The sequence below is a fragment of the Ctenopharyngodon idella genome, chromosome 7, assembly GCF_019924925.1.
Source record: "Ctenopharyngodon idella isolate HZGC_01 chromosome 7, HZGC01, whole genome shotgun sequence".
Lineage (NCBI taxonomy): Eukaryota > Metazoa > Chordata > Actinopteri > Cypriniformes > Xenocyprididae > Ctenopharyngodon > Ctenopharyngodon idella.
In genome coordinates, this window is record NC_067226.1 from 46,546,929 (window position 1) to 46,559,656 (window position 12,728).

General features: G+C 36.9%; 1 protein-coding gene across 1 annotated transcript; it reads left to right on the plus strand.

Annotated features, from left to right (window-relative positions):
* The first annotated feature begins 7,826 nt into the window (after positions 1–7,826).
* On the plus strand, positions 7,827–10,006 carry LOC127515961 (beta-1,3-galactosyltransferase 2). The gene is made up of 2 exons (XM_051900163.1): positions 7,827–8,289; positions 8,661–10,006. Exons 1-2 carry the CDS (start codon positions 8,264–8,266, stop codon positions 9,715–9,717), a joined length of 1,083 nt encoding a protein of 360 aa, XP_051756123.1. The 5' UTR covers positions 7,827–8,263; the 3' UTR covers positions 9,718–10,006.
* The last annotated feature ends 2,722 nt before the right edge of the window (positions 10,007–12,728 follow it).

The following is a 12,728-nucleotide window of genomic DNA, read 5'->3' on the forward strand; positions in this document are numbered from 1 at the left end:
CATTTGTGGTTGGTTGTTTGCATAATTATTAATCCACATTGTGGAAAAATGCAATCAGAATCTGAAAATCCTAAATAATTAGTACCTATTAAGATATTTCTTTGACAGAGAAAAAAACCTAAATATGTACTTCAAGGACTCACTATTTAATTTCAATAAATTAACATCTTTTTTAAGCGTCCCTTGTACAATAAATAATATTTAACAATAAATAACAAATATTGTATGAAGTAGTAAATCGCAATGTTTTTTTTTTTTAGTTCTACTTGATGTTTCTAATTTCATAAGAGCACGCCAAATAATAAACATGCACATTAAAGCAACATACATTTATTGCACAATTAAAGATAGGGAAGGCAATTTAGATCAATTGCAAGCTAGCTTTGAAAGCATGAGATCCCATGAAACTCTGGGCTTAAATACATGGGGAAGGTAATCAAAATGAGCAGAAACAGGTGTGAGGGACTAATTAATAATCAAGGAAACTAACCAGGAACTCAGGCAGATAAAACAGGAACAGAACACAGAAACTAAACCAAAACTGAACATACACATTACAATAATAGGTTATGTTTGTGTTCAATGATTTTGTCAAAAGATTAACCACAGTAACATGAACTATGATAAACATCTAAAGGACATGAGCCATTCACTCAGGGCCGGATTATCCATAGACGGGATTGGGCGAGTGCCCTGGGGCACTAGCCAATAGGGGGGCACCAAGTGATTAAGATAATGACTAGACCTTTAAATAAATTTTCATGTTTTATATATATATTATTTTGCTGGAAAGATACAGATACAAAATGAACAGTTAATGATACAATATATACAGAGATAATATAAAATATATGCATATAAAGAATTGCGATTGGGTCAGGTCACAGTGTATTTACCCCTTCCCAGTCAGAGTCAATCAAAATGGATAGGCAGCATCAGCTTAGCGGTTGTGCGAAATGTAAATTAAAAAAAGAGAAAATATCACGACACATAGCCACCTTTAAAAAGTACCTGCAATATCAAGTTTTTTCGAAAAATCGCTCACCAGAGGATATGCTGCAAATTCTACGGAAAAAAAAGGCTACAGACTACTTTCCCAAGTGTATTCGTTGCACTCAGATTGTTCTTTTCCCTGCCCGTTACCAACTGCGAGGGAGAGAGATCCTTCTCTCAAGAAGAATGAACTCAGGACAACCATGAGACAGAAGCAGCTGTCTGCACTCTCCCGGCTGGCTATTGAATCCGAACTAGTCGGGGGACTTTGAGGATTGATGCTGCCTTTACGTGCTATCGGAAATTTCATAATTTCCACTTAAGAAGCATTCAAGTGCTTTGTTGTCAGAATGAACAGGACTCATGGAGGGTACCAGGTTTATTCTTGCCCATTTATGGGGAAAATCTTATTAAAACCAAAATTATAGGCCTATTTAGTGTACCATGCACTGACAACCATATAAACATTCACAGGGCTATCTAGATAGTCCAGTTGCTGACGATTCTGTAATTTCGGTCAAATGCAGGCAATTTTCGCCATGTATAAAACATACAATACGCTTCAAATGATTACACATATGTAAATGTTCATGTGCAATTTTTACCTAGGAAGCTTGTAGTTACCATAATTCCGATAGCACGTTAAGGCAGCATTAATTAACGATTTTGCGTGCACAAAATCTAGAAAAAAAGATTTTCTGCTAAAGGTAAGGCTTATTTACCATTATTTCTGGGCAAATATGTGACGCTGTTGTCGTAAAAGTTCTTGTAAAATTCAGTGTGTGTGTGTTTTGCTGATGCACGCATCTGTGGTGCTGGGGGGCACTTAAAATGTGGTCACCCTAGGGCACTACACTGTGTTAATCCGGGCCTGCATTCACTGACTATAAGTTTGTATAATTAAAGATAGTGAATTAATTGATTTCATGCTAAGAGATCTTGAAAGCAGACTAATTTACACTGCCCAGTCATTTGTGAACAAAACATCATTATTATCTCTGGGAATTGTACTATGGTTATCAAATGTAAAGCACAAAACGGCCTGCTATTGGTGTTTCAAAAGACACACCTATATTACTGTGTTCACCTGTATATATCTTCACTAATGTTCAAGGCAGAAGATATTTGCTTCTTATTTTTTGCTTCTGTCATATACAGTGCCCTCTTCTAATATTGGCACCCTTGGTAAATATGAGCAAAGGCGGCTGTGAAAATAAATCTGCATTGTTTATCCTTTTGATCTTTAACTAAAAAAAAAAAAAAATCACAAAATTCTAACCTTTCATTGAAGTAAAACAATCGAAAGTGGGGGGGGGGGGAAATCTCATTATGAAATAAATGTTTTTCTCTAGTTCATGTTGGCCACAATTATAGGCACCCAATTATTGCAACGTCCTTTTCCCAAGATAACAGCTCTGAGTCTTCTTTTATAATGTCTGATGAGTTTGGAGAACACCTGACAAGAAATCAGAGATCATTCCTTCATGCAGAAACTCTCCAGATTTTTCAGATTCCCAGCTCCATGTTGGTGCTTCTCTTCAGTGCACCCCACTCATTTTCTACCGTCATTGCAGGAGCTTCATTTTGTGCACACATTTTTGAGTTGATTTTGATGTTTGTTTTGGATAATTGTCCTGATGGAAGATCCTGAACAAGATGTCCAGGACCTCTGGCAGAAAAATAGGCTGTTGTAAGGTGGTTATTAGCAGTGGCAAGGCAGGCAGCAGGAAAAAGGTAAAAACTCTGAAGTTTCTTAAAGGTGATTTAATTTTCTTGTCAGGGCATGCTCCAAACAGTATAACCAAGTTCTATCCACCAAAATTCCAATACAATAAGAACAAACAAAAATAAAGAAAAAAAACAAAACAAAATATTTTCATGAGAAGCATCAAACACATTGGCTACTGGCCCAACAGCCACACTCAGTTCTCTCCTCCCCCTTTTTTCCAAACAATTAGACTCTTTATACTTAAGACTCCTCCCCTCAAATTCAAACATACCAATGGCAGGGCTATTTCAATTACAATTTACATACAGCTTATTTATGAGATCATATTTAACATCAACATTCAAATATGAATATTAGCATCTTCTTTTTCCAGCTCCATTTTCATCATGAAAACCAACGAGAATCTTAAAAAAACATGCATTCAATGTAATAGCATTCAACATTCTCAATGCTTGAGCTCCTCCTCCTTTGGGATGGTATAAGTCAGGCTTCCTGTTTGCGGGCCCCTCCTATTAGGAAGCTCCAGGAAGAAGGTAAGACAAAGAGAATCTCCATTAACAAGCAAATCATTATTTGTCTAATTTTCTTTCACCTTTTCTTATTTACAGGCACAAAAAGGCTAAGATTGACAAACATGAGTCACAATAGAATGTGCACTTTCCATTTGACACATGTGTGAGACAAAACAGTGAATAAAATTATCTTGACAAAACCCATTGTTTGGTTCTTTGAATTGAGAGTTACATACCTCACTTTATCACATAGGCCCACAACATTAAAGTAGTATATTTAACCGTGAGTGTGGGGTACTTTTTAGGATGATACAGACATATGTCCTCTTCCAGTCAGATTTGTAACATCTTTAGTTGATTGGAACTTCTTAATTGAGTCATTCCTGTTATCCAGTAACATTTTGGCTTCATAATTTTTTGGGGGAAAAAAAGGTACATATTTTTCATGTTTTTAGCATTCTACCAAAATAGTGACATGTTTAACTATTGGGATACATATTGATCAAGCTCAGGGACTCAAAAAATAATTATGGGTAGTTTACACGGGCTGTAAAGGTATTCCACCCTGTTAGGGACATATACATAATTATAATGTAAATGTTAAACAATAATGAGCTTTTATTGGATAGTATATGTACCTTATGCCATCATAGTATTTTTTATTCTTAATAACAAAACAATTATTGATGAATAGAATATGTCTTGATTATTAAGAACAGGTCCTTTTTTATACCCATTTTTGCCAACAGGATGGTAAATAATACAAAAATTTTGCTCAAAAACATGCTGTTAATGCTCCTCACCTCCCAAAATGAGACAAAAGTATGCCAAACATTTAACGTTGCTGTCAAATTATTATTTAAAAATGACTGGTCTTACAGGGTGGAATAGAGTATAACAAGGTGGAACACCAATGTTAACAGGTTATAACTGTGGTTGAGCTTTCCGTCATTGTCCTGCATGGTTTGCCATCTGTAATGTGTGGAACTGCACCTATATAATATTGTTGTATTCCTTTGGGGGGGAAAAATAAATACACTTCCTGTCACATGCATGCTCTGTGGCCAAGACCACAAATGTGGGTATTTGGACAAGGCACAACTGACAAAACTGAGGTAAGGTTCAACTCTCACTCCTTAGTTTTTGAAATGTTATCCTGCTTGTCACACTATAAAAATTATTTTTATCTGTTGAAGGTTAGCTAGCTAAATGTTGATCACTCAAAAAGAGCTACGGCTAACTTAGCTGAAGATTTTCCACCCTAACGGGGTGGAATGTGAACCTAACAGGGTGGAACATTTTGATCTAAGTTAGCCGTAGCTCTTTCTGAGTGATCATCATTTAGCTAGCTAACCTGTTAAGATAAACAGAACTTTTATTACTATGTCAGATATGTTTTTACATTTTTTTTGACCAGACAAATATTCTCCATAACTTAGCCTAACTGGGTGGAACTTTAAGAGTGTGACAAGTAGGATAACATTTCAAAAACGAAAAAAGGTGTCAGTGACAGTTGAAGTTTACCACAGTTTTGTACCCAAACTTGTAGTGTTGGTTATTTGAGAGTGCATGTCTTTAGAGCACAATAAACCCACACTATCATCACTATCATCAAAAGTTCTCACATTTGCAGTCTTCACACCCACTTTGGGCAAAATACAGGAAATACGTAGACAAGTAAATAGACCAGTGGTGCAAAGACCGCAAGTGTATTTGATCTGTGTTGCATGAAGGTTCTGCTGGTGAGAATAACAACGAGCAACAGCTGTCAATCAGTTATCTTTTTTGATATTACAAACCATATCACACATTTCATCTTGTTTATGGTTTCTTTGTAATTATGTTTCCATAAACACTGTTGCAAAGACCACAAATTTAACATAAAAACCAAGTCAAACTGCCCAACTAAAGGAAACACTGTTAACCATAATGGTAACAAACATTTTTCAATAAACTTAACCTGTTAATTTTCAAAAAGAACTGTAGGCGAATGACAGAGATAAAATCAGTCTGTTTGTAATAAGAGAGATTTAATGTATTTTCACTTTCTATTTTGTGAAGCTCAATCTTTTGCTGCACATCAGAGGCCGTATTCACAAAACATTTTATCTTACCACTAAGAGTTCTCCTTAATGGCAGTAAAAGTTCTTAGCTAAGAGTTTGCTCTTAAAGCCTATTCACAATGCTGCTGAGACCAACTTTTACTAAGAATAGAGAGAAGTCTTAAGCTAAGAGAAAAGGCAGAGTTGATCTCGTTGCTATGGACTATGCCCACAGTGATTGGCTGATGGCTGTCAGCGATTTAATCATAGAAATATTGTAGAATGAGGTATCATGTTGCCATATACGAATAAAGGTTTTAAAATAAAAATGTTGCCATATTCAGTTAAAGGTTTTAAAATGTAGGCTAAGTGTCACTAATTAAACTAGTATATGTTCAGCTAATTGTCAGCCTGTTACATGTCTGTGTCTCGAGAGACTGCAGAATTCAAGTGACAAATTATGTTTTATAAACAAAGCTTTGGAGGAGCACATTCAAATGGTCTATCTAATCAGTTTGAGAGGAGGTATATATACACAGACGAGAGCCGACTCACATAGTTACCTCAACAGTTTTCTGCATCCCACCGCCAACCCGTTCCTCACTCTCGGCTGGCTGGGGATACGAGGAGAACTCTGGATTTGGGCAAAATTCCAAGCTCGGAGCCCTCGATCCCCTTGGACAGCACACCAAATATGCTTATTATATATTTAGGGGCCAAGCCCCTCTTGTAATAGTCAGTTTTATTATTATGATGTTTCCCCAATGGGAGTCTATGGCAGCCCTATCAACGGAACATGAGAAAATGATGAAATTTGGCACAATTGTAGAGATGCTCATGAATAGTGATTGGACCAAATTTGGAGTCTCTAGAACCAACTCTATAGTGCCACCACCAGTTCAAATATTCACTCTTCTAAAGGTTATAACTTCTGAACCATTTGCTCTTAGTACATCTGATTCGTCTCTTCATGCTGATTCCATTCAACATTAAATTACAGTAGCAGCCATTTTGAAAAGTACAGTGTGCAGTTTTTTTGCTACTCCTCCTTCGAAATTTGTCTAATTTTGTCCAAACTTTGATCAGATGATCTTTGGACTGAGCCACACAGAAATTACTGAACAGAATTTTTTTTTTCTACTGGTAAAAAAAAAATTTTGATGTCACGAAGTTAACGAGGTCGACCCAAAATTGGTTCATAGGCTGTATCTCGGCCAAACTCTGAGCAATCGAAACAAAAATTGGTATGCTTCATCGGAACCATGATCTGAGGGTCCATGCCAAATTTCGGAACAGCGCCACCTACAGGTCATGAGATCTGAAAAATGGCTATTTTGGCCAATAACTTTTGAACAGTTAGTTAGAAAATCAAGATCTGTGTCTATGGATTCCTTGGGTCATACCGAATCCGAGGATACCGATTTTGTCAACATCGGATGAACCACGTGTCCGCCATTTTGAATTTTGTCATAAATTGCAATATCTTTTAAACAATTTGACATATCTTCAAAAAAAATTGGTACGGCGATTGGTACGCCGATTTCGACGATGAACCGATCCGCACAGAAATGATTGAACGGATTTTTGATATTCGCTACCGTTCCTGAGATATTTGTCTCTGAATGTGACCCTGCCTGTGTTTGTTGTCTTATGCTAATTAGCTTAGCATGCTAATTGGTTAGCATGCTAACCAGTTGTCATTCTTTCTAATATGGCTCGTCAGCTATCAGGTTAACCATAAGCTTCATTAGCATTAAGCTTTTTTGTTTATTCTTTCTCACACTAAAAGTTCTCTTCAACAGTCTGTTGAATGTGCATCCTCCAGTAGCTCAATGTATAAAACCAGATGCCTGATGAGCACCTTACCCAAACATAGTGGGTTTCAAATCTAGGGTGGAGTGGTTTTATGAAATTGTATGTTTTGATTCCTTTATTGCCTCTTGGATTAGAAATAAACGTTTTTTATTCATGCTGTGTTCATTTTCATCTAAGCTTCTGTACATTCTGAGTTCATTCTCACCCGTAATTCTGAACAAGCTGTTTTTCATGTTCGTTAAGTTTCTGCTGTTTTTGCTCTTCCTGCTCCGTATTGCACTACTGCCCCCAAGGCTCTATCGCTATTGCTTCAATGGTGTACAGTGTCTTTGGGTGGATTGCTAAAGCGGATTGGCACCAACAATCATTTTAGGACTGTTTTTGATTTGGTCTTAGTGACTTACGAGTCCTCTTGACTACTCCTAGCGTTTCACAGATTTAGGAGCTAGTTTTAGCGCTAAAATGCTTTGTGAAATACTCTTAGAGCAAAAATTTAAGAGTCCTAAAATTAGGACTGACACGCCCATTATTTTTAAGAGTTTCTCCTAAATCTGCAAGTTAGGAGCTACTTTTAGCCTTAAGATGTTTTGTGAATATGGCCCCAGAACTATATTATTTGGTTTTGCTCATTTAGATGAATGATTAAGGGAATTTGGTCTTTGTATTTCATCATATTTGTACTGAACAAGATTGGATGATTTCATGTTCCTAGTTACCCTGATGTGCTTAAAAAATGTAATTATGAATGGGAATACACTTCCGAGATATTTTACTCATAAGAATTTCTAGGGTTGCCAATAACTGGCCAACATGCATTGGAGAAAAACATTTATTTCATAATTGTTTTACTTGTTAAATTGTTAAATTGTTTTACTTCAATGAAAGATTAGAATTTTGTGATTTTTTTTAATGAAAGATCAAAAGTATAATAAAGTCAGATTTATTACTTTGTTCATATTTACCAAGGGTTCCAATATTAGTGGAGGGACTGAATGTCAGAAATGCCATTGTTGGTTGCGCATTGCCTATAGCAAAGGGGTGGAACTGGTTATGCAAAATAAAAGGTTTGTCACACACACGCCTCTCGTTCAAAACACACTCCCTTCGAGTTTGTCGTGGCATAGCAGTGCTTGACAATGCCACTGAAATTCTAGTAACAGCAGAAACGAAACATGAAGCAAGACAGCGAAGAACGATGGTAAAGTACCAGTACAACATTATTAGCTTGATGTGTTTAATTGATCTTCTTTGTTTTAATTTGTGTATTGAAATTGTGAAGGCATAAAATACTTTCAGTTAAAGGAAATGTACTGTATAGTTAACTACTGTTTGATTCAGTGTGCAAAATAAGAAATATTTTCAGAAGTGCCATATAGATTTAGATAAGAACAATTTGGTTTTTATCCACCTTGTTGATAAAACATTAACATTAAAATTTGATGCTGAATTGTTGCACCTTATCAGGAGTACCTTGTACAGCATTGCTGTGTGTATTATTGATAATAAACGTTTATTTATCTGAATGCATCATTACATAGACGTGCCAAAAGACTTGTTTTCTCTTTTTAGTCAAGTGCAATCAAATGGCGGAAGCAGAACTCTTCGTTCGTTTGTCATATTCATCATTTTGCTGATCCTGTTCCTGTGTTACTGCATTCCCACCTATGAAAACTCAGAAAGCTGGATGCCAAAAGTTGGAAAATTTCCTCCAGAGACTCTCATTAATAAGACAACCAACATTTCGCTGACTACAGTCTCAGCAGGGACTTCTGCTAAACCGTGGAAGCCTCCAGAACCATATTATGTGGCTTACCCAAACAGGTATAATTTCATCATCAATGAGCCACAGAAGTGCCAGAAGGAAAATGTTTTTGTAATGTTGATTATACCAGTAGCTCCAAGTAATACGGCTGCTCGGGAGGCCATCCGTTCAACGTGGGGTTCAGAGAGGTTAGTAGGGGACAAGATAGTGAGCTTATTATTTCTGTTAGGTCTGCCCACGTCACAAGACAGCGAAAAGCTTCAAGAAGATTTGTTGCAGGAAAGCGAGAAGTATCATGACCTTTTACAAAGTGATTTCTGGGACAGTTACTACAATCTCACCATTAAAACAATAGTAATGCTAGAATGGCTGTCTGCTAATTGTCAGAATGCATCCTACGCAATGAAGGTCGATTCGGATATATTTCTCAACGTGAAAAACTTGGTGAATTTGCTTCTGTCATCACCAAAGCAGAACTATATGTCTGGACTTGTGGCCAGGAGAGCAATGGTATTGAGAAACCCCCATTCTAAATGGTACCTACCACAAACAGTTTATGCTCCAGCTCAATATCCACCCTACGCTCTTGGCTTGGGATATGTGTTCTCTCTTGACCTGACAGTGAAGCTTGTTGAAGCAGCCCAACATGTCAAACCGGTTTACATAGAGGATGTTTTTTTAGGCCTATGCATGAAACATTTAGGAATTGATTTGACTGATCCACCTGATGGAAGCCTATTCAATGTCTTCCCTGTTGATTATAACCGCTGTCGCTATTCAAAACTCATCGCCACAACGACACGAAGCTTGACAAACCAAGTTGAGTTCTGGAGGAATTTACAGACACCTGGTCCGTATTGCTAACAACAAAAAGCTGAATTTGTGTAATGATCACATGATTCAATGGAACACCGAAAACACAGAACCTGGGTTCATTAAATGTCAGCACAGCTAAGATGATGAACAGCCAAAGATGAAGTAAAAAGGATTTAAATCATTTTAAAAAGAAAGTAAATAGCTGGACTAACAAAAGTTACTTTTTTTACTGTGCCGTTACACATTTCTTTGTATATAATAACTATTAATGCATGTTGTTATAATGTCCTTTTTAGTAAAATGCATTTTTCAGTGTTTTGGCATAAACAATGGCTCATCATTTCTGCCTCATTATTTCAGAATCAAGGTCAGCTCTTCAAAAAAATAAAAAATAAACAATCAAAATATACTGTATGCACAGAAGAGGCCATAGATAGGTTAAGATATTTGTTAAACAAAATGTATTGCTATGGTTTTGAAAAGAAAGTGATGGAATTTATAAAGCTTTCAATGGCTGCAGTCTTTAAACCATGTGTTAAAGGGATAGTTTACCCAAAAGTGAAAATTATGTCATTAATTACTCACCCTCTGTCACCATTATGTTCAGTTTAGCTCAGTTCATGGACTTTTAGTTTGTATTTTCTCAGTTCTTTTTTTCCTTTGTTTGTATTCTCACACTTCCTAGTTGTTGTGCTTCCTACTCTCTCTGTTTAATTAAACCCTATGGTGACCCAGTAGTGCACAACACAACAAAATTTAAAAAGCAAACATAAGTTCACAACACAACGGAAACAAGCCACAACACAACGAAATCGAGCCACAACACATTTAAAAACATGTCTGTTTTTAAATGTTAAAACAAAGTCATTGTAATGAATACAAATTATTCGTTTTAACCACTTGGTGGAATTGGCAGACGTTCCCTTCATCGTGCGCCGTGGTAGCGCGTCAAATCATTCACAGGTATAAATTTGAAGCTATTGTGCACGTAGGTGATTTTGAATTAATATTTCATGTCGATTTACAATGTTTACGTACTTAAAACTAATCATGGTATTGATATCTTTGTAAGACTGTCGAGTCTACAGAACAGTGGCGAGGAAATCTAACTTTACCGAGCTCTGAGAGCCCCCTATGGGCGGGAGCATTTCCGTTGTGTTGTGGCTCGATTTCGTTGTGTTGTGGCTAATTGTTTTCGTTGTGTTTTGGCTCAATTTCATTGTGTTATTGCTTGATTTTGTTGTGTTGTGGCTTGTTTATGTTGTGAACTTATGTTTGCTTTTTTAATTTCATTGTGTTGTGCACTACTGGGCCACCGTAATAACCCCTTTATGCTTCATTCTTCATTCTTGTGTTACTCAGCATGTTTGAGCTTCCGCAAGAACCAATGAGGTTCATTCTCGTGTGTTACGCAGCACATTTGAGTTTCCAGAAGAACCAGTTAAGTTCATTCTCATGTTACGCAGCATGTTTGAGCTTCCGCAAGAACCAATGAGGTTCATTCTCACGAGTCAAGCAAGTGCAGTTGAGCTTCTGTTTATGTTTGCTGATCAGTGTTTTCATTTACAGAATTTTCATTTTTGGGTGAACTATCCCTTTAAGATTGTTTTGTGTCTTAGTCTAGCATTTGCAGTCGAGTCACAGCCAGTACTGTCTTATGCGAAGTGCTTCATCTTATTTTGGCCAAATGACAGAAAAAACTGAGCGCCCACATATCTACAGTAAACTTCATGACCTGTAAGTTGATGAAAACATAATGCGATGCACTTTCTACCTCAGATGTGGTCGTTCTAATGACGGGAAAAAAACGACATTTGCTGTCTGGTCAAAACTTCATAACCCCATTTGACACATGCAAGTATATGATCATATATAAAGCCACAAAGTGAACTTTGACACACTTTCACAGACAAGGCTTAGGCTTAGTCCCAGACTAAAATGCATGTTTGAGCTGTTTTAACTGAAAGCAACTTACACTGACATATTTTAAAATATGTCAGAGCCATTGTTTTGTCTCAAGATGCACACCAGTAATGTTGTTTTCTAAGGCATATTTATAAAGCTACTTAAATGCCCTAATTGAACTAAGGCCTAATCCTGGCTTAAAGGGATAGTTCACCCAAAAATGAAAATTATCCAATAATTTACTCACCCTCAAGCCATCCTAGGTGTATAAGACTTTCGTCTTTCAGATGAACACAATCAGAGTTATATTACAAAATATCCTGGCTCATCCAAGCTTTATAATGGTAGTGAATGGTGCCCGAGTTTTTGAAGTTCCATAAAGCGCATTGATCCATCATAAACGTAATCCACATGACTAGTTTGTGGGTTAATAAATGCCTTCTGAGGTGAAGTGATGGGTTTTTGTAAGAAAAATATAGTTAAAATTTTCTAAACTATAATCACTGGCTTCCGGCAACAGCCGTACGCGAGTCTAGTTCTGGCGGAAGAGTGACCTTCCATGCCGACGCATGACGTATTGACGAACACAGAAGCACAGAGCAAAACAAAACATCGGTCATGAATTTGAAGTGTAAAACAAGAATTTTTAAAGAGAAATGTCGGAGGATTTCGATATAACAGAAGAGGAGCTTGAGTTTGTTGCCCAGCCCTATTTGTTTAAACCGTGAGAGGCGTCTAAGCTTACGATACTCCTCCATCCTACATTATACGTTGGGTCAGACCATCAGAGGTCTCTCTGAAGCTAGTTATTATAGTTTATAAAGTTTCAAATATGGATATTTTTCTTTCAAAAACCCATCGCTTCACTTCAGAAGGCGTTCATTAACCCACTGGAGTCGTATGGATTACGCTTAAGGCCTGTTCACACCAAGAACGATAACTGTAATGATAATTTGCGTCCACACCAACGAACGATAACGGTCTGTTTATTCTAAGCTCACGCGCTGCGGTTTCAAAGTGTGTACAACATGTTTTTGCTGTTCTTGTTGCATTTACACAGCTTTAACCAGCAGATGTCCTCAGCCTGCTATGTTTGGAGTGAATAGCTAGTGTAATCGATCTAATCTAACAGTGAATTTAGCTGACGAAATCAA